The sequence below is a fragment of the Phacochoerus africanus genome, chromosome 6, assembly GCF_016906955.1.
Source record: "Phacochoerus africanus isolate WHEZ1 chromosome 6, ROS_Pafr_v1, whole genome shotgun sequence".
NCBI lineage: Eukaryota > Metazoa > Chordata > Mammalia > Artiodactyla > Suidae > Phacochoerus > Phacochoerus africanus.
Genome location: NC_062549.1, coordinates 91882086 through 91905022, shown reverse-complemented (window position 1 = coordinate 91905022; position 22937 = coordinate 91882086). Strand labels below are relative to the sequence as shown.

Here is a 22937-nt window from a genome sequence, read left to right as displayed (position 1 = left end):
AGGTTATTTCCAGCTATCATCATGGATTCCCTCTGTCATGGAAATTGTAGGCTTTACTGTCCTGTTGACCTATTTGAATCAATGTCCCAAAATATACTGTTTATTCAGAAGCTAGCATCTGGCAGTCATTGAAGAACACCACCATGAAAAATGATACTAAAAATCTTTAATAATCAGTATGACAGGGGATTTAAAAAACTCATATCAACCCAAATGTTCACAAAGAGAGAGATGATGATTACTGCATCATGAAGCTCCTGTTAAAATGGTTCATCTCTTGGGAGACACAAACAAGTGTCTCACATCTTTGCCTAGATAAATAAACCTTCACATCTTTAGATATTTTAAAACATTTCTTAGTATAGTAGTCACAGTTGTTTTTTTCTTCCACAATATTTAATCCTACTTCAACAAAGATGCAGGAAACCCAGAGGCTGATTTGTGGAAGCCTAATATCTGGAGAGATGGAGATAAAGGTAGAAGTATCGGGAGAACTGGCAGTACTAGTAGATAGAGTTTGATAGTAGTAGATGTGGGGGTAGAATTCGAAGACATGGATAAATTCCTTAACAAGCTAAGTAAATGACTGTCATGGTTTAGGTCCCAGAATAAGTGACTTGATCATCATATGCCAAACTCTGGAAAAAGGCAAATGGTACACCGTTTTCCAGCTATAACAGAGCAAATGCCTCAATGACTTCAGAGGACATTCAATCATGGAGCAATAAGCCAAGTTTATTTATTCAAGGAACTTGTCTTTGCAAGCACCTTTCTGAAAGCACTCTTCATGTCCTTATTCCTGAGGCTGAAAATGAGAGGGCTGAGGAAAGGAGTAACGACAGTGTAAGGGACTGCTATGACTGCGTCATCTCCCCCTGATGCTCCTGGCTTCAGATAGACAATAGATGCAAACCCAAAGTGGATGATGACCACAGTGAGGTGGGAAGCACAGGTAGAAAACGCCTTCTGCTTGCCCTCAGCTGAAGGGATCCTGAGGACAGCGGAGAGAATGAAAACATAAGTGAGGATGATGAGCAGGAAGGTGCCCGTCAAGGCTGACACTGAGATTGCTGTTACAATGAGCTCAGTGAGTTCACTGTCTAGACAGGACAGCCTCACCACTGCCCGCATGTGACAGAAGAAGTGTTTGACAAGGTTGGGGCCACAGAAAGAGCCCCTGAATATCAGTGCAGTCTCAGTAACAGAGATAATGAAGCCAACAACCCAAGCAGAGGCCACAAGTTGCCCACATACCACGTTGGTCATAAGCAGTGGATATCTGAGAGGGTTGCAGATGGCAAGGAAGCGATCATAACCCATGAAAGTGAGAATGACACAATTAGTTCCACCAAGCCCCAAGAAGAAACTCATCTGTAAGCCACATCCTATGATTGTAATGCTTCTGTTCTTGGTCAGGAGATGCGAGAGCATCTTGGGGATAATGGTCAATGTGTAGCAGGTCTCAGAGAAAGAGAGTGCACTAAGGAAGAGGTACATAGGAGTGTGGAGACACCTGTCTACCCACGTTAGATACATGATGGCCAGGTTCCCTGTGAGGGTGAGAAGGTAGAGGCAGAAGAAAACCACAAAGAGGAATGTCTGTGCATGTGGGTAAACAGAGAAGCCAACAAGGATGAATTCTTTCAGAATTGTGTGATTGATCTTCATTCTTTATATGCCTGAAATCTAAAAGAAGCAACAAATAAATATTGAATTTTTCATTATCTCTTGAAAATGTTGGTGTGAACGTGAAAAATAACCATGTTGCAATTGCCCATTGACTCTTTTAAAATTGTAGTTAATTTGCCATGTTTTATTAGTTTCAAGTGTACAGTAAAGTGATTCAGTTACTTACACACACACACACTCTTTTCTATTATAGGTTACTTAAGTTATTGAGCATAGTTCCCTGGGTTATACAGTAGGTCCAGTTACTTACCTATTTTTTATATAGGAGTGCATATATGTTAATTCAAACTCTTAATTTATCTCTCCTCTCATTCCCACTATCCCTTTTGGTAGCCATAAATTTGTTTTACGTGTCTGTGAGTCTATTCCTATCCTGTAACTTAGTACATTTGCATGATTTTTTTTCAATTCCACCTATCAGTGATATATAATGATGTTTGTATTAATCTGACTTACTTCACTTAATATGATAGATCCATCCTTGTTGCTGCAAATGGCAATAATTAATTCCTTTATATGGCTTAAAAATGGAATATATTCCATTGTATATATGTACCACGTTTTCTCTATCTATTCTACATGTCAATGAACATTTAGATTTCTTCTATGTCTTGGCTATTGTATATAGTGCTGCTATAAACATTGGAGTGCATGTATCTTTTTAAATTAGAAATTTCTTCTTTTCCAGATGTATGCCCAGGAGTAGAATCACTAGCTCATATGGTAATTGTGTTTTTAGTTTTTTAAGGAACATCCAAACTGTTCTCCACAGTAGCTACACCAATTGATTCTTCTGTATTTAGCCTAGCAGATCACCATTTGTATGGAGATGATGGCTTTTTCTAATTTTTCATTCACTTGTTCCTTTTTATAGAGCAACTAATTACTGATAACTTATTATGATGTTTTCTGGCCTATTTATGAAAAGAAATTATTGGCCGGTAGTTTTTTCAAAGGAATAGAAAGTACTGTAACTGACGTCAGATTTGGATGAGAATCTGAACCCTGATCACTACTTAGTGATCTTTTCTATGAAGTTTCCTCTATTTATCTTTTTCCTTTCCTGTTTTTCTTTCTCCCTATACCTACACCTTCTTATCTATGAGTAATTACCTCCCAAAGAGAAGAGTATTTCTCTGACTTTTCTCCTAAGCATATATTGTATTGGACACCATGGAATTGATTCTGGGCTTCATCAATAAGACCTTTTATGTAAGCCTCCTAGTATCAAAACTTAGTTGTGTCTCTTTGGTATCCAAATCTACACCTATAGATTATTGTTTCGCTTTTCCCTATAGACAGCTTTCTGAAGTATTCTGAACTGCTCCAAAATATTTTATCCCTCTGTCAGGAAATATTAGATCCCAATATGCTCCTCTGTTTATCCTAAGCCACTGTGAAAAACTTCTATCAGTAGAGCAACTGATACATTAAAATTCTTATATTCCTATAACTTGTCACAGTAAATCTATAAGAATGCAATTATATGGATTGTGGCACTGAAAGTTTTACTAAGTAATCCAAAGTGGAAAAAAATATATAAATTATAACATTATACTTATTACATATAAACATAAGTATATTTCTTCTTATATTATGTTATGTATATCCATCCTACCCTCAGTTGTCTCTGAAAGCGTTGCTACATCAATTCATCTCAAATATAATTTGAAATACGGATCTACTGACAAAAGAAATACACACTCTTTCTAAAGTCAAAGAGAAATGATAATTTGGTGAAAACGTAGTGGCAATTAATTATAATGAAAAGAGAGTTAAATCATGAAGAACAGTTTCCTACCTTGTGTATTTTATCAGCACTCTAGAGCTAATTCAGGATTACAGTTATATTCATCCAAGATAGTCTTCAAATTGTTGGAAGCATGCTTTGTTCTTCACAAAAAAAGAGACAAAGATTGACTTAGTATGAAAGTCATTGGTCAGAGAGTCTGCATTCTTAACTTTATTACTACTAGTTTTGTGACGTTGTAGTTTCTGTAATTTCTGGGTAGAAGTTTCCCCCAGCTGGGAAGGAAGGGGAGGCCCTAATTTTTTGCACTTCAGCTTTCCATGGCTCTGAGGTTTTCTGGTATGAGTTGTGAGGCTAGCCCAAAGCACTATGATTAGTTCCCCATACTCACTAAATTGCAACTGTTTTTAGAGTCTTTCCTTCTAACCCTTTAGAGACATGGTCTGATTATCATCAGGGCTTGAGGTTCCTCAGCTCCAGCGGTTTTGTTCTGGTTAAGAGACTCTCAGGGATTTCTCTCTTCTTTCATCAGAAGGAGCAAGAGAACTTTCTCGCTCTACTTTGTAATTTGCTCTCATTAGTTCCAGAGTTTTGTGTAACATGTGACTTGTAAAACTCTACTGGAAATCTCTGGGGAGTTCATATTCTGCCCCAAACCAAGGCTTTCTGCTGCTTTGTAAGTTTTGTTTTGGCAGGGAGGGGAGTGAATTGCATCCCTAATGCTCATTCAATTCACAATTCCACTCACCATAAAGCACTTTCTATTAATCACTGACTTTTTCCCTGGGTATTGTCAAAGGGATTGCACTGTTTAAAGACTTTACTACAGGAAAACCCAGAAAAGAGTAAGGAATAGTATCTTCTTACAGGGATTTATATCTTGGTGGAAGACATATTATGGCCCCAAACTATGGTCTGCTAGATCACTCTCAATAAAGTCAATGTGCTGACTTTGGGTATGATGAAGGAAAGTGGAACATGTATTGCAAAGCCAGGCAAGGAGTAAGGGTAGCTAGTTGCTCAAAAAACCTGAATTCCTCAATGGATTTTAGGAAAGAATATTTAAAGGCAAGGTGAGGAGAGAGTCATAGGGTGTGTGACTAGCTCATGAACCATTCTCTGATTTTTTTGATGGTGGGTGGCTGATGTCACAGGGATTAGTGTCATCAATCCTCAGGTGCCAGTCATTCTGGGAGCTACATGCTCATGGTCGTCATGCAATTAGCTCCTTCTAAGTTTTAATATCTGCAAAACAACTCAGGAATGTATGTCAGGCACTGTTATCTATGTCTTTCAGGGAGTAACCAAAGATTCTCTAACTCTACTATGTAGCTGAACTATTGTTTAAATTGTCACCAGTTCTCCTGGCCCAACTGGTATTTTTGTTACTACGTATTCATATTCTTCCCATCACTAACACTAGATTCAGCCCCTTGTGACTCAAGGGTGGTCTGGGAGACTAAAGCTTTTCTACAAACAAGAGATAGGCAGAGTAATTGAGGGGAAGGCCACATAGGGTCCTGCATTGTCACTTTGATATTCTTAAATCTTGAGGATGAACGTGTGCAGGACAAGAAAGATAATAAAGTTATGGATTGAGAGGTAACCATAAACTTGGCAGAGAAACTTTGCTTTAGCCTTTTTTAAAAAATATAGTGGCAATTTAAGTGACTTATGCTGTAGTGTGCTAAGGAGTCAAATAGAGATCCGACAAAATAAGAGAAAATGGACCAGTGGTCAGAGAAGGTGCCATGGAGGAGAAGTTTTGGGAAGACTTCTAAAATAGCGAGGGTTGGTATTCTAAGTCATACCTGGCTCCTTAAGTGATTAACCTCTGGTAACCACTATTCTGTTCTAGGTATCTATCTATCTATCTATCTATCTATCTATCTATCTATCTATCTATCTATCATTTGTCTATATATTTTGTCTCTTTAGAGCCATGCCCATGGCATATGGAAATTCCCTGCTAGGGGTGGAATCAGAGCTGTAGCTGCCAGCCTACACCACAGCCACAGCAATACCAGATCTGAGCCATGTCTGTGACCTACACCACAGCTCACAATAATGCCGGATCCTTAACCCACTGAGTGAGGCCAGGGTTCGAACCGGCAACCTCATGGTTACTCATTGGATGCATTTCTGCTGTGCCGCAAAGGAAACTCCATCTATAAATCTAATTTCATGTTCACTTATTCTTTCTCCAAGCAGTTCTGCTGTCAAGAATGTCTAAATGACTTTTTTAAAAATTTTTTTCAGTTATTGTAATTCCAAGTCCATTGTTTCTGTTGGGTTCTTTTTTGTTATTCCTATTTCTTTATTGATATTCTATATTTGATCAAAATTGTCGTGATATTTTACTAGTTTAATCATTTTTTTTTAGTTATTTGGATATACAATAGCTACTTTGAAGTTTTTGTCATTTAAATGTAGTTATACTAATGGGCAGTTCCTTCTGTCTGATATTTTCTGGTATTGGGTAATACCATGTTTATTTACATGGCTCATATTTTTTGTTGGTTATGAAAATTAAATGCTTTAGATAATATATTAAAGAAACCCTGGTTCTTGGTCCTCCCCCTTCAAACACACACATGTTCTTTTTGTTCTTGTTATTTGTGTTCACGTTTGTTTAGAGACTGGCTTGATTAGCAAATTCTTTTCTTCACCATCCTCTTACAGTAATAGATCCCTGATATTGCTCCTCACTGGAACAGCTTGTTATGCTCACAATCATCCTAGAATGACAATGGTTTTGATAAGACTCAGTTTAAATGCCCCTTTTCTAACCATATCCCCTTACAAATCTCCTAATTGCTCTATATTTTTCAACTCTACCCTATAATATAAATTGTTCCATAGAATAATAAAGCAAAATTCTGCCCTCTTTGGAAAAATAGTTCCTGATCTCAGTGTTTAAGATTTATTATGACCCAGGCAGCCCTCTACCTGGCTGTATCTTTCTTCTCTCTAGGGAGCTTCTTAGATAAGTCTCATACGTTGAGGTAGAGCATCCTTATCTGGGGACATTGACCAATGATATGACTGAACCCTTTAGCGACTTTTTATGTGTCTGTTGTCTTTTGATTACTCCCATAAATAAGTGACAACCTTAATGTAGGTTGTAATTATGTTTCTTCCCAAGAAGAATGTGAGTTTCTTGTGTTTTTGTTTTCACTATGGTAGTGCAGTTTCTTGGGCAGAGTTAATGCCATATGTAGATAAATGGACTCTTTTTACACTTAAGTGGAAAACGGAAGTCACTTATCTCCTATTTTATACCTTCATTTATCCCTTATTTTAATATCTTATTGATTTGAGTAAATACCTAACTGCTTCAAACTAAGGGACTTTTCTGATAAGAAAAATTTTTTAAAAAATCTAATTAGAAATTGTTCCAGAGCCAAACTCTTTTAATTTAACCTAGCTCTTATGTTGTTGAAGTAACACATAGTCTAAAAGTGAAAAGAGGTGTTTCACATGTATATCGAAGTATGTAACTATAGTTATTCACTTTTATTGCTACATGCCAGTACTCTGTATAAGCATATTAACAAGTATCTATCTATGCTACTATTATTGAATATTTGAATATTTCTTATCTCTGGTCTATCACAACTATTGCTTCTATGAACAAATATCAGTAGAGTAGTTGGGTCCTTCATGAAAGGACATGTTAGCATCAGAACTGAGAAAAGGATTGGGGAAAATCCCTAGGCTTATGTGTTAGAATTCACAGACAATTGCTATATATTTGAGATATAAAAATCCAAAGTATTTCTTATTTTCTTTAGGTAATATAAATAATCGATTTTGCATTTGTCTGTTTTACTTCATTGCACATGGTATTTCTGTCAAAATAAAAAAACAATTGTCACATCCATCAATATCATGACATTATTTGTTTTAAAACATTTGCTGTTTAATATCTTCATCTTAAAGAAAATGGATATTATTTCTAGCCCTCCTCACAGATTTCCCCAGTCATGGAACATGTAAGCTCTACTATCCTGTTTGTTTATTCAAATCAATGTTCCAAAATATCCTGTATATTCAGAAGTTAGCATCTGACAGTCATTGAAGAACAGCATCATGAAGAGAGTTATTAAAACCTTTAATAGAGCATCTTGGAACTTAAAAATACAGGTATCAATTAATATATACACAAATACACAGTTGATGATTACTCCACAGTATATCTCTTATCAGAAATGGCTTGTCTCATGGGAGACACAATTTAGTACCTCACAACGTTATGGAGAAAATTTCTTCAATGATTCCATCTCTAGATATTTTAAAACATCTCTTAGTGTAGTGGTCACAGGTATTTTTTTTTTCCTTCCACGTTCTTGAGTTTCCACTTCTTCAAATACGTAGGTCATCTAATGGTTGATTGACAATAGCCTAGAATCTGGATGGACAGATAGAAGTAGTTGGGCAACTTCCTCAGTAAGCTAAGTAAATGCCTGTTATGGCTTAGGTCCAAGACTCAGTCACTTGACCCACATATGACACCCTCTGGAAAAAAGAAAGTGGCATAGGCTTCCCCAGATGTCACAGAGTAAATACCTCACTGATATTTGTGGGCACTCAATCATGGAGCAATAAGCCAAGTTTATTTATTCAAGGAACTTGTCTTTGCAAGCACCTTTCTGAAAGCATTCTTCATGTCCTTATTCCTGAGGCTGAAAATGAGAGGGCTGAGGAAAGGAGTAACGACAGTGTAAGGGACTGCTATGACTGCGTCATCTCCCTCTGATGCTCCTGGCTTCAGATAAGGAATAGATGCAAACCCAAAGTGGATGATGACCACCGTGAGATGGGAAGCACAGGTAGAAAACGCCTTCTGCTTGCCCTTAGTTGAAGGGATCCTGAGGACAGCGGAGAGAATGAAAACATAAGTGAGGATGATGAGCAGGAAGGTGCCCATCAAGGCTGTTGCTGAGATCACCATTACAATGAATTCTGTGAGTTCACTATCTAAACAGGACAGCCTCACCACTGCCCGCATATGACAGCAGAAGTGTTTGACAAGGTTGGGGCCACAGAAAGAGCCTCTGAATATCAGTGCAGTCTCTATTACAGAGAGAAAGAAACCAGTAGCACAAGCAGAGGCCACAAGTTGTCCGCATACCATGTTGGTCATAAGCAGTGGATATCTGAGAGGGTTGCAGATGGCAAGGAAGCGATCAAAACCCATGAAAGTGAGAATGACACAATTAGTGCCACCAAGCCCCAAGAAGAAACTCATCTGTAAGCCACATCCTATGATTGTAATGCTTCTGTTCTTGGCCAGGAGATCTGTGAGCATCTTGGGGATAATGGTCAATGTGTAGCAGGTCTCAGAGAAAGAGAGTGCACTAAGGAAGAGGTACATAGGAGTGTGGAGACACCTGTCTACCCACGTTAGATACATGATGGCCAGGTTCCCTGTGAGGGTGAGAAGGTAGAGGCAGAAGAAAACCACAAAGAGGAATGTCTGTGCATGTGGGTAAACAGAGAAGCCAACAAGGATGAATTCTTTCAGGATTGTCTGGTTGGTCTTCATTGTTTGAATATCTGGAATTGGAAAAAAACAAGAAATAAATACTCAAGTCTCCATCATTCCTTGAAAATTTTAGTGTGAATAAAATAAATGATCAAAGTGACAGTTACAGCTATATATTAAATTTGGGAAAGAACAATGTGAATGGAGAAGATGTATTTTCCTAATTTTCCTAATTTTCATTCATTTGCCTTTTTTATTAAGCAACTAGTTACTAATTACTTAGTAGGTTTTTTTCTTCCCCCTTTTTTATTTAAATGTTATTGGCTGGTAATACAAAAAGAACAGGAAACACTCTAATTCATGTACAGATGAAGGGAATAAAAGTGCATAAGATGATTCAGATTTGGATCAGATTCTGAACCCTGAAGTTACATGAAGTTGTGCATTGACAAAGTCAGGGTCTGACTTTGCAACTTCTACTTATGACATTGTCTTTAAATAACTAATGAGTGAAGTTTGATATTTGACTTTTTAGGAATTTGGGGACCATATTTAGACAATGGCTTACAATAATAAGAGAAGCCCAAAGTTATTTTCTCTTCTTGGAGAAGAGAGTTAGGTCCAGAAATATTAAAGAAAAACCTTCCTTCCCACTATACAGAAGAGAGGGATGGAAGATAAAACACTCAAGCACAATTACGCTAAATCATAATTAATCTGAGTGTATATGTAGTGGTTCAGATGATGAGACATTTTGCCCATTTCATCAATGTCAAGCTAAAGATACAAAAAAAGATAAATGCTAATGATTCTATATATTCCTTGATAATTCTATTATTTGATTTTATCTTACCTTCCTTGAAATTGCACATATTTTCCCCTCATATTCAAAATATTCCCTCAACTTTGTAGGATATTGAAATATATTTTTTCCTTAACTATATGTCAACATACATAAGAACCCATTTATAAAGCCTATATTTTGCCAAATTTGTTCATATGTTTATTGTGTTTACTCTTCTCACCATATAGATGAAATGCATAGGAAAATCATGAAATGTGTAGGGCAGCTGTGATTATTTAACTTATTTTAGAAATAAGATTACAGTATCTATGAAGCATTATATTTGTAACAGGAATCAAGCTGCTTTAATTGAATGGTATATTCTTTCCATTTCTCAATGCTCTCTCTTTGAGGAAAGAGATTATGAGTCATATAAGTCTGTGGCTCTCAAGGTGGAGTATTTAAAAGATCATTTCCAATAAACCTTCAATGGGTCAGATAATTTAAAAAAATGCTAAATCTATAAGCAATCTCTGTTCTGTGTTGCTATTCAGCAACATATAGCATGTGATCTTGGGCATGGTAATGAACACACATTTTACTGTCCTTAAATTTAGTTCACACTAGGATTAAGCATTCTCAGTGTAGAATCTTGCAGGTCACTGAGAGTCAGAAGAGGCAGCAAGAAAAGCATCTAAATTATAAATAGTTCTAGAAATTGCACAATCTATAGATTCTACCTTATAGGTCCCACTGAAATCCCATAGATACTTTTATCCTTTTAGACCTGAGAAGGCCTTTATTCTTCCATAGTGACACATGAGTCACATGACCTAATCTTTCCTGTGAAACTTTCCATTTTTCTCTACTATATCCACAACTTCTTATATCTGAGGAATTATCTCCCGGGGAGTAGACTAGAGAATTTCTCTGCCTTCCTGCCTAAGGATATATTATGAGGGGCAGTGTCTAAATGATCCTGGCCTTCTTGATGATGCCTTTAGGTGAGCATCCTTAGTATCTACCTTTTGTGTGAGTTTCCTCAGGATGCAAATTCACACTTGCAGATTATTGTTCTACTTTCTCTTATAAACAGCTTTCAGAAACATTCTGGACTCTTTCAGAAAAATTTTACTCCTTTTGAGAAAATACTAAGTCCCAAAAGGCCCCTCTGTTTTTCCCTAAGTCATGGTGAAAAATTCTAATAGAATAATTTATACTCTTAGGTTTCTTAAATTTTTATAACTCTTCACAGTAAAGCTATAAGTATGCAGCCAAATTGATTGTGAAACTAAAGGATTATATAAGTACCCCGAAGGCAGAAAAATAGGTATATTTTAGATTTATTACATATGGATACATCAATGCCTATTACATTATGTATATAATGTATATTTTGCATATATATAGTCAAAAAATACTTGACATCCTAGCTAAAAAGAAAAAAAGAAAAAAGAAAAAAACAAGCTCTTTCTGACACAGAACAGCAGGATTTCACACGGTAGGCCATATTCCCTTCAAGACATCTCCAAAAGCTTATTTTCATTGGTAAATTCAGAAGCCTGTGGAACTAAATGAATCAGCCTCTTAAATTCCAATACAGATCCTTTCTTCTAGCTATTCCATAATTGTGAGCTAAATACCTAATCGGTGTTTTGGCAATAGCAGTATATGAATGTCAGACTGTCCCCCTATTCTGGCTCATTTTGAATATGTATATTCAAGAGGTGGTGAGAATACTATGCTCCCTCTACCCTGAGCTATCTCTCAGGTTGTCCCTGAATCAACTTGTCTCAAATTTAATTTAAAATATGGGTCAACTGAAAAGGAAATACACACCTCCAAAGTTAAAAAAATGATAATTTGGTGAACATATAGTGCAATTAGTCATGAAGAAAAGAGAATCAAACCATCAAAATAGTTTCCTACCTTGTGTGTTTTAACAGGGCTCCAAAGTCAATTCAATGTTAATTTACACGGTCTTCATGTTGTTGGAAGCCAGCTTTGCTCTTCACTCAAAAGAGTCAAAGATTGACTTACTATGAAAATCACTGGTCAAAGTCTGGATTCTTAACATCGTTACTGCTAGGTCCACGACATTGGGGAAGTCCAAGTACCTTCTGTGTCTAAGTTTCCCCAACTAGGAGGTAAGGAAGGAGGTCTTGATTTTGTGCACTTTGGCTTTCTGTGGTTCTATACTTCTTTGACATGAGGTGTGGAGCTAGACCATATGTGCTAGAATTAGTTTCCAACACTCCCTAAACTGCAACAGTTTAGAGTCTTTCCTTCTAACCTTTTAGAGACATGGTCTGATTATCATCAGGGCTTGAGGTTCCTCAGCTCTAGAGATTTGGTTCTGGTTAAGAGACTCTCAGGGATTTCTCTCTTCTTTCATCATAAGGAGCAAGAGAACTTTCTCTCTCTAATTTGTAATTTGCTCTCATTAGTTCCAGGGTTTTGTGTAACATGCAAGTTATAAAACTCTTCTGGGAATCTCTTGAGATTTCAAACTAGCAGCATTCATATTCTGCCCCAAACCAAGGCTTTCTGCTGCTTTGTAAGTTTTGTTTTGGCAGGGAGGGGAGTGAATTGCATCCCTCATGTTCATTCAATTCACTCTTCCTCTCACTATAAGCACTTTCCACTGATCGCTCACTTCTTTCCTGGCTATTGTGAAAGGGCTTTCAGTGTTTAAAGTGTGCACTATGGAAGAACTCAGAAAAGTACAATGGATGGTATCTTTTTACAGGGATTTAGAGTTTGGTGGAGGATGTGTTACAGAATCAAGCTTTGGTCTACTGGCCTGTGCACATACAGAATGAACTATAGCTGAAAACTTCCTGAATTTGGTAGATGACAGTAACTTACATACTAAAGATATTCAAAAAACTGCAAGTAAGAAAAACACAAAAAGCACACAGAAGCACTTTATATGGCTGAAGGTAAAGAGAAAATATTGGGACCAAGAAAAATGTGATACATTACATAGAGGAAAATGATAATGCCATTATTTCAAATATTTTCATGAGAAACTAGGAAGGACAGATACATTAAATAGCATGTGGAAAAATGAAAAAAATACCGTTAAGAATTTTTTATTCAGCACAACTACATTTCACAAATAAAGACAAAAATGAAGATATTTTCAGATAAAATGGAGATAATTTATTGCTAGCCAATGTAGTATACGAGTTTTGAGGCTAAATATAAATAAAATCCATGGTAACTGGATACAGCAGAGAACAAAGTGTACTGAAAACAGTAAATATACGGTTAAATATAAAGTACCATACACACACATATAATTTTCCTCTTAATTTCCTTAAGAAGGCATATGCCTATTTAAAAATTATAACAAGGTGTTAGTGGATTTTTAAGTAAATAAAATTATGCCATTGCAAATTACTGAAAGTAATTCATTATTAAGTGGATTATGTGAAGTTTAAAATGCTTGCTAAGGTGTTCTCATTGTGGCGCAGTGGGTTAAGAATCCAATTGCTGTGCCTAGGGTCACTGTGGGGGTGTGGGTTCCATCTCTGGCCTGCTGCAGTGGGTTAAGGGATCTGGAACTTCCAGAGCTTCAGCTCAGATTCAGTACCTGGCTCAAGAACTTCTATATACCATGTGTACAACCACGAAGAAAAAAAAAAGCATGCTAAAATCTCTAGACCAACAAATAAAATACAACCAAGAAGAAGTGCTTTAAAGTCAATAGTACACTAATGTTATCCTAGTTTCTACACCTTATATTTTGGATCCTCCTAACCAATGCAGAGTATTAGGGATTACATGGTAGTTAAGAGAAAGAGTTCTTGAATCCACTTGCCACTGTGTTACCAACAAGCAGTCACATAGTCAGTAAATTAATTTTTTCCTGCCTTTTTAAATCTGAAAATCGAGAGTATTAGTAATATCTTTAAATATATGACTGTTAAATTCACATAATGAGGTGAGTAAAAAGCCTGGCATTGAATATGTGTTACCATTTGTTGTTGTTTTTTCTACTGAATCAGTGAATGGGTGACAATTTATATTAGGGGTGCAAACCTTCGCACCATTAGTGTACTAGAGAAAAATGCAAGTTGAGAATGAAGATTTACATAAGATCATTAACCTAGATAGACTTTCTGGACATTTGCAGATTTCAGGATAATCTGAGTGGTAGATTAGAAATCCAGGGGCAGATATTACAGTATTGTGGAAAGAACAAAAAAGCATATAAAAATAAGGTAAAGTTACCTTATTTTAAAAAATAAAAATGTGTCTGAAGGAAGTGGGATAGACAGAGGAGGATACAAGAAGAAATTGAACCTAAGGGATATATGAATATTCTCAATATATGAGTGTGAATGTATACTTGACTTTGAAAGTAGAAAAATATTAGAAATGGTCATTTAAAGGTTTTGAGACAATAGTAAGGGAAGGTGAATACCTCTTTTATTTCTATAACTCTTACAGCATGCATTTAAGAGCATCAATTTTGAGTTCTGTGATCTTGAAATGGTCACCCAAACTCTATCAGGCAAAGTTTCTTCTTCCATAAAATGCAACTGTTAACATTTTCTTACTAAGTCCTGATAAATTTTAAAATAGATTTAACATGTGAAAATGATATAATATTTAGCGCAAAACAGATATTTCTAGCATCTTTTTGTTCACATATCCTTTTCTGCTTTTCCCAGAAGAATATTTCTAGTTAATGACAAACACAAATAAATTGCTTCCTGAAACACCACCCATTGGGACTGAAAAATCTTTAGAGAGGAAAGCTGTTTTGATGGAAGCAAATATGATTCAGCATCTGGGGATAGGGGCTTGGAACAGTCCCTGATATCATTTGGGAATATTATTCTTTGTTCAGAATAGGAGTTTCTAAGATGGATCTCAGGTTCTTTGTCCCATAGGCAGGCCTGCCAGGGGTCAGTCCAGTACATGGCTGCTGAAAGGCAGGGTCTGCCCTCACTGTGAGCCTCTACAGGTGAGTGGAGAATACTCCCTTGCCTAATCTCTTGGAGACAGTGGAGCCTTACAGCTGATCCTTGGGCTGAGGGATAAGTAGCTTGCTCCGAGTCTTGATTTTTCCTTTAGTGTTCTTCATAGACTCACATGAAAAAGGGCTTGTGAAAAAAGTGTTATAGAGGCAAGGGATTATTGTTGAGTAAACTGTTTTATTCTGCATTCATGTTAGTGAGTGTCCCACTGCGTCTGAGAAGAGTCATCATTCTTTGGGGCAAATAATATTAGATGAGCACCCAAGGCACTTTCTTCTCAAGTCTTGGCTTTTTGTGACTTCAAGGATGTCACTTCACCCTCTTGGCTCTTTTGCTTGATCTATAAAATAGTATCCATTAAGTCACCCAACCTCAGGTTCTAACAGGCAATGTGTACGAGTCCACATGTCTACTGTGTGGTAGTGTATGTATGATGTTGGTGTGAATGTATGTGTGGCATACATATCTACACGTGTATATGTTATCTGAATATATATGTATTAATAGTGTATGCTCATGCCTAATATATTTGTGGTTATGGTCATTAATGGTAAATGCCCAGTTCATAATTTTGAATGTGTATAATTACGTGAGGGCTTTGTAGTGGAATGTATGCATATATGTGCCTTCATATGTGTAGTCATGTATGTGTGAGCACATATGTGCATATTGTCTTTGTATTTATATATGCACATATATGCATGTGAGAATGGATCCATTCATCTGTATGTCTAATGTAATAAGCATCTTTCCAAAGTTTGTTGCCATCTAAATTAGAGTTTTCTCTTCAAGTTACCACAGTCACAAAGACATAAGAATTCACCTCAGCGTGCCTTCTAAAGAAGCCAGGCATCTACTGGCCAAGTGGAAGTAATCGAACCTACCAGGGATGTTGCTCAGGATGGGGCAGACCAATGCAACCTTCTGGAGGGGCTTTGTCTTCCTGGGCTTCTCCAGCTTTGGGGAACTGCATCCCCTGCTTTTTTCACTGTTCCTCTCTCTGTATCTTGTCACTCTGACAAGCAATGTGTTCATTATTGTAGTCATCAGGCTGGACAGCCATCTGCACACCCCCATGTACCTCTTTCTTTCCTTTTTATCATTCTCGGAGACCTGCTACACCTTGGGCATCATCCCTAGGATGCTCTCTAGTCTGGTCAGGGGCAGGCAGGACATCTCCTATGTGGGCTGTGCTGTTCAAATGTTCTTCTCTGCTTCGTGGGCCTGTACCAACTGCTTCCTCCTGGCTGTCATGGGCTTTGACAGATATGTGGCCATATGTGCCCCACTGCACTATGCCAGCCGCATGAACCCTAGCCTCTGTGCCCAGCTTGTTGGCACCTCCTTCCTGAGTGGGTATCTCTTTGGGCTGGGGATGACACTGGTCATTTTCCACCTCCCATTCTGCAGGTCCCATGAGATCCAACACTTTTTTTGTGATACTCCACCAGTGCTGAGCCTGGCTTGTGGAGATACAAGCCTGAGTGAGCTGGGAATCCTTCTCCTCAGCCTGCTGGTCCTCCTGGTCTCCTTCTCCTTCATCGCTGTCTCCTACACCTGCATCCTGGCAGCAATCTTGAGAATCCCCTCTACAGAGGGGCGGAAGAAGGCCTTCTCCACCTGTGCCTCTCACCTCACTGTGGTCATTGTTCACTATGGCTGTGCCTCCTTCATGTACTTGAGGCCCAAAACCACTTATTCTCTCAAACGGGACCAGCTTATTGCTGTCACTTACACCGTGGTGACTCCTCTCCTCAATCCCATCATTTATAGCCTAAGAAATCGGGCTATGCAGACAGCCCTGAGAAATGCTTTCCAAAGGAGACTGTTGAGTAAATGATGAAGGCTACTCCAATGGGAGAATCTCCTCTACATTGACTAGACAGACACCAGAAACCCAGGCCACTGGGCTAGATATTCAGGTTCTTAGGCCAAAGCTGCCCCACCCCCAATACCCTGAAAGAGCTGCTTCCTGTGTCTTGCTTATCACCCAGGGATGCTGGGGAATGCAGAGGCGGGACTTCCTACTCTGTTTACTTAGCTTAACTCACACTGAGCTCAGAGTCTGAATCTTCACCTTTAGCCTCATAGATGCCACCCCTAGTTCCTGAAACCCAGTTCGTTAAGAATCTTCTAACTGAGTTGAACAAGGTGAAAGGAGTTTGGAGTGCTTAAATTCAAAGCCGGGCTGGCTGGGGCTCTGCTGGGGATGCTGTAGAGATTTCTTTTTTCTTTTTTTTTGTCTTTTTAGGGCTGCACCCAGGCATGGGGGTTCCCACACTACAGGTCGAATTGGAGCTGTAGCCTCCGGCCTATGCCACAGCAACGCCAGATCCGAGCCGCATTTGCGATGTACACCACAGCTCTCAGCAACCCACTGAGCAAGGCCAGGGATCGAACCCACAACCTCATGGTTCCTAGTCAGATTTGTTTCCACTGTGCCATGACAGGAATTCCAGATTTCTGGAATCATTATACAGTTCAAGTATCCAACAAATAGTGTGATTCCAAGATCTGAAACTCAGTGACTACCAAGTTAACAAATCAGTTTAATGTTTTGCCAAATGAAAAGGTCAGTTTTTTTCTCTCTTCTGCTGAGAATCTTTCATCTTTTTGTGTAGTTGTCTCCTCTCTGTGTCACTCATTTTTACATTGCCCTCTTCTTTTTAATTGGCTCTCCTAGTTAGGTAGATTCTATTTCAGGAAAGATATTTATTTACTATTTTCCTTGATAATTGTTGTTACTCTGGATCTTGAGTGTCAAGGACTTCCTTACTTGGGTCACTCCCAAGCATGGAGTGGAAGCTGCTGTGGAACTCTCTTTCCTGCCTATTTCACTGTGCACCCACAATATATTATGCATGGTACCAGACTGCCCTAAGGATAAGTAAAGTTGGAATGAATTCACCTAGCTGTCAGGTAGGAGTTTGAATACAGGTTCTGCCACTTCCAGTTTGACCCTGGGTAAATTACTTTACCTTTCTCAGCTTCAAAGTCTTCATCTGTAAAATGGTTGTAACTTCGTAGTTTTGCATTGTGAAACAGGGTCATGCATGTGAAGAATTTAATGCAATACCTGGATCACAATAATCTTCCAATAGATATCAGCTGCTACTATTGATAATGTGCTAATAAACAAAGTGATATTGGCTTCTAGTTTAGGGAGAGGTTATTCTCCCTGGAAGATCAGAGGAAGCTTCATGTCTAAGGCAGTATGTGAACTCGTTCCTACAGGATGGGTGAACTTCGAATGCAGTAAGTGGAGAGAAAATACATCTAAGACAAAACAGAATAACTCAAGTCTCAGTGGTAAGGCAATAAAGCTTATTATAGAGGGTGATGCATTGTCCAGAGAAACTGAAAATGGCTCACAAATGATGGAAGAAGTTTAACCTGGATTAAAACTTCTTTGCAGATAACACTGTGAATAGCTTTCTTCAGACTTGATGCTTTTGGAAGTAGGAGATAGGGCACAGTAAACCTCTGAGCAGAAAGTAGAGCGGAATCTGGGAAGTGATTTAGGAAGATGCACCCAGCAACAGAGAGCATGATAAATCTCAGCAGGGAGAAAATGGAGGCAAGGAGATCAGTAAGAAACCATTGGCATGATCCCAAAGAAAGGCAAGGAGACCTGAACATGCATAGAGGCACTGGAAACTGAAGGAAATTGCGAACATGAGATTTTTACAACGTGGGATTCATGGAACTTATCAATGAGTTAGAAGTAAGACGTATCTTAAGAGAGAGGGAGGAGGCAGATGTTCTTCAGATAGGAATTCACAGTTTTCCATACTTAGGGGAAGAAGCACCCTCTGGTTAGAACTTGGTAGAAATCCAATTTGAGAAGAAGAAAGCTAGTCCAAGAGAAGAGACCAGGTTGTAGTGAAGTAGGAGGTAATTAAATGGCAGAAAGGAGTTGGGTCAGGAGAGAAAAGCCATGTCCTCTACAGTCTTTTTTCTAAGTGAGTCTAGAGGTAATCCCCTCAATGCTGAGGCTTTTTGAGCAAACTCATTTCCAAAATGTATGCAGTTCCTCTAGCAAAAAATCCCCAAATGTATGCTGAGCAATGATGGTACAGATGTTCTAAAGATTGCTGAGTAATGCTCAAAGATCCATCTACCTTCCAAATGTAGGAGTCTTGGTATGCAAGAGTATAAAAATCACATGAGGGATCTTCCAGATTATGTTTACAGGAGCCATCTCTATAGACCTTAACACAACTGGGGTGAGGACAGGTAGAACTAGTTTACAAAATCTCCCTAGATGATTCAAATTCCCTCTCTTGATTATGAATGTGACCACATGCTTAAAAAGAACAAATCCTCCTGCCAGGTGCATACACACATGGACCCACAGCAAAGCAGAGGTCCCTTTGATGTGACCACAAATGCCTAACTCATGGTTCTTTAAAAAGCCAATTAATTCCAAAGACTGTGGGGTCTCACTTTCTGAGTGTAAGCCTAGCTTTACCACTTTTTAGGTGTGTGAACTAAAGGAAGTATCTTGACATTTTGGTACCTCCATTTTCTCAACTGGAAAATGTAATTTTGACGGTATCTATTCTGGGAGCTTTCTTTGGTGATGATTAAGTCTTTAGAGCAGAGCCTGCCATACATAAAACACCCAACATAACCATCTATTATTACTGGGAGTTTCTAGGCAATATCACTTTAGGCTAAAATATTTGTTACCTAGTTCATGTTGGCAGAAGCCAGGGCCAGCAGTGTCCAGTATTGTATAGTTCATGATCTAATCAGACAAAGAGTAAAGTGCTATTATCTGGCACAGTGTCTGACTGGAGATGGTAAAAAGATGAATCTAAATCTAGAGACGTGAGAGGACTAAGTACCAGGAAATGGGTTAAACTATAGGAAACAGGAATCGGATGATTTCCAGGCAAATGTTTGGCATCAGAGGGGTCTATAAAATGTGAAAGGGAATGTTCTGTTAGGAGTGGAAGAGTTTGGGACCTAACCAAGCAGTAGGAATTAAGAAAGAAAAATCAAAGATGTAGCCACAAGGGCTGGATCTCAGAAGCTGGCTCCAATCTATAAATTGTAAAGAAGAGAGCAGCAAGAGTAAAGCAGGGATTCTGGTTTAAAGTAAGTAAACAGAAGATCGAGGACATTCCCACTGTGGGTGCAGTGGGTTAAGTATATGACTGCAGGATCTTGGTCTCTGTGGAGGCATGGATTTGATCCCTGGCCTGGTGTAGTGGGTACAAGCAAAAAATAATCTGGAGATTATCATATATCACTTAATTGGGGACTATAAATATTCAATTGATAATATTATAGCAATTAGATTTTGTATCAAATTCTCCTCTTGATCTCAGTTAAGTTCCTCATAATTCATACTTACATTTTCTTCTTCTTCACTTTTTTTTAATTTTATGGCTGCACCCATATCATATGGAAGTTTCTAGGCCAGGGATTGAATCCAATCTGCAGCTGCAACCTACATACTGCTGAGACAACGCTAGATCCTTTAACCCACTGTGGGAACTCCAACACCATCAATTTTTACAAGTCAGGGTAGAATGTCAGCATTCAAACCTGTTCAGACCAAAACTGGTCTGAAAATTATTTGGTAGTAGCACCACTTATTCTGTTTTTTTTTAAGACTCTATAAAATATTCTATGGACTCTTACACTAAACAGAAAGTATAAATAAATCAAAACAAATATTTTTTTATTATATAAAATTTTGTAGAAAGTTCAGGGACATGGAGGGCAAAAGGAAGCCCTGCTGTGCTCCTATTTTGCCATTCTAAGAGTAATAGCATTCACTCCAGTGGGGAGTATGAAGAATGGACAGACTTAGAAGAAAATAGGTGCTATGCTAGTCTTCTCTGTGTGGTTGCATTTTATAGACTATAATATTGGGGTTTACCAGAATATCATACATCTTCATTTTCAAATATAAGAATTTAAACACATTCCAAGCTCAAGTTATATTTGGTCTTATGTATCTATTCTACCATGATCCTTGTTTACAGTGTAATTAGCTGCTTATATTTTGATGATAGTACATGTCTCAGAAATACAGAAACCCAAGTGAGTCAGGAAACATTTACTTCACATTGCTTTATTGAAAAGAACTTCAGGAGGTCCAGTCATGGTTCAGCGGAAGTGAATCTGACTAGTATCCATGAGGACACAAGTTTGATACCTGGCCTTGCTCAGTGGGTTAAGGATCCAGTGTTGCTGTGAGCCGTTGTGTAGGTTGCAGACATGGCTCAGATCCCATATTGCTGTGGCTGTGGTGTAGGTCAGCAGCTACAGCTCCGATTTGACCCCTAGTCTGGGAACCTCCATATGTTGTGAGTATGGCCTTAAAAATACAAAAAAAAAAAAAAAAGAAGAAGAACTTAAATGAAATACTTAATTCTATAAATACATTATTCTATATTCTACAAAACCAAATAATAAAGGTATATAGAACCCAGCAAATAAAAAATAGAGACCTTGCTTAATACCCCTCAGCAGTGACTAGCTGCATATAAAATAAACCCATGGCTTCCTCTCCTCCAATTTTGTGAATGCCTTTATCTACTAAGCTTGAGGTTTTTTTTTTTCAGGTCCTTCAATAAATGTAATACACACACACACACACACACACACCCCTCTATCTTCCCACCCTCCATATTTGCCCAATACTTCCCACAACACCAAGATTCTCTGTGACCCTGAAAAAGCTGCTTATCAGTTGCCAAAATAGGAATTGATAAAACCAACATAATCATAGCCAGCAGGGTGGCTTCGGCCCCGTGGATCCACATATTGTTGCATATGCGAGGCACAGAATGACACTTGTTCTGGAGTTAGGGCCTGAAACGTAAAAAAAGGAAAAAAAAAAGAAATATAGTTATAGGGATTTAAAGTAGCTGTCTCCTTGAGGCTTCCAATATGCCCCAAACGCAGGAAGGCAAGAGACTCTAGAAGAAGAAACCAGCCCCAGTCCTATCACATGCTTTTCTCATAAAAAGAAATCTATAATTTCTAACGAATAAGACCAAGACATCTTTTCAACTCATTTCTTGCCCAAGACTCCCATTTCACTTTGCACTACTTACCCCATTCCCTAAATATGGCTTGTTAAATAAACAGGATAAAGAAATAGTCTTAAAAACCAAGTATGTTTGGGATTGACACTGATAGTCATGAGAGATTGACAGTAGGTTTTTGAGTTGGGTCAAGATAACATGAGGTAGCCATCAAAGCAAGAGATATCCCGTGCATGACAATATCTGAGAAAAAAATGGGGATGAGGAAGGTAGTTACCTATAATAAGTGGGTAGCCAGGCCTGAGGTGAGCAAAATCTAGGTTATGGTGAGACCATAATGAGAATGGGTGCAAACTGGAATCTGACCTGCTTCATGTCCTCTTTGGTGATATAGGCTTTGCCCTCTGCCAGGGCTTGGAATGAATTCTCTATTTCATCACTGGACTTGATGTTCTCTGACTCCTTGTCAATCAGGAAGTAGGTATAGTCCTCTTGAGTGACATAGCCCTTCCTGTTGGAGAAGCAGATCAAGAAATGTGCCCTCTTGGGACAGAGAGGACGGCAAGTCCCTTTCTCATCCTACTCAGTGTCTCAGAGACAGATGGAAGCTGGATTCTCCAAGGGCCTCTCCCATCTCAGCTCTCTGAGACTATGGACTGTGATCCTTCTTTGACTCCTGCCTCATTTCCTTACAGCCAAATAAACAATTTCTTAAGTTCCAACCTTCGTTTCCACATGGATCATTCGGCCTGACTTTCTAAGTAGAACTGGGGAATTTCCTAGTAGCACCAGTCTCTGGGTATCTCAAGCTCTTCAAGTTGAGTTGAAGACCTTTATTTCTAGTCTTCTTAGGTCTTTGGTATCCTCTGCCCCACCCTCACCAGCTCACAACAACTCCATCCCCAGAAGTTGGCCGCTGAATAATCTGTGTCTTCTTAAGACCTTACACAAATGAAGGAATTCTTCTCTCAAGGTCCATTCTCAGAAGCAGCTGAAATTTTTTGATCAAACTTAAACCAGGAATTGAACAAATTTCAGAACTGGTGCCTGAGTTGGAGTTAGTGCTATGCACTTTGGAGATACTCCTAAAAGAGCACCAAAAGCTGTCCAATTCGTTTATGGGAGACTGTATCTTCCTACTCTCAAGCTGAATTAATTTCATGTTTTATGTATCATTTTACTCTTTGTACTTGCCCCTCCTCCCCAAACCCCACTCTCTGCTATGGTC

General features: G+C 38.4%; 3 protein-coding genes and 1 pseudogene across 3 annotated transcripts in view; 1 reads left to right on the top strand and 3 right to left on the bottom strand.

Annotated features, from left to right (window-relative positions):
* Positions 1-717: 717 nt before the first annotated feature.
* Positions 718-1722, bottom strand: LOC125128860 (olfactory receptor 10X1-like; annotated as a pseudogene).
* A 6313-nt stretch (positions 1723-8035) lies between these two features.
* On the bottom strand, positions 8036-9011 carry LOC125128859 (olfactory receptor 10X1-like). Its single transcript, XM_047783004.1, has one exon. The coding sequence runs from the start codon at positions 8985-8987 to the stop codon at positions 8055-8057; it is 933 nt and encodes a 310-aa protein (XP_047638960.1). The 5' UTR covers positions 8988-9011; the 3' UTR covers positions 8036-8054.
* A 6580-nt stretch (positions 9012-15591) lies between these two features.
* LOC125128709 (olfactory receptor 10Z1) lies at positions 15592-16542 on the top strand. Its single transcript, XM_047782886.1, has one exon. It carries the CDS (start codon positions 15592-15594, stop codon positions 16540-16542), a length of 951 nt encoding a protein of 316 aa, XP_047638842.1.
* A 4547-nt stretch (positions 16543-21089) lies between these two features.
* The window catches only part of SPTA1 (spectrin alpha, erythrocytic 1), a 67856-nt gene continuing 66008 nt past the window's right edge, over positions 21090-22937 (bottom strand). Inside the window, exons 51-52 of the mRNA XM_047784218.1 lie at positions 22076-22220; positions 21090-21533 (exon numbers count right to left, since the gene is read on the bottom strand). Of these exons, the coding sequence (XP_047640174.1) occupies positions 21408-21533; positions 22076-22220 (271 nt within the window). The 3' untranslated portion in view covers positions 21090-21407. The remainder of the gene's footprint in view (positions 21534-22075; positions 22221-22937) is intronic.

Coding starts and splice junctions, on each gene's coding strand:
- LOC125128709 (XM_047782886.1), top strand. CDS start 15,592: ATGTTGCTCAGGATGGGGCAGACCAATGCAACCTTCTGGAGGGGCTTT.
- LOC125128859 (XM_047783004.1), bottom strand. CDS start 8,987: ATGAAGACCAACCAGACAATCCTGAAAGAATTCATCCTTGTTGGCTTC.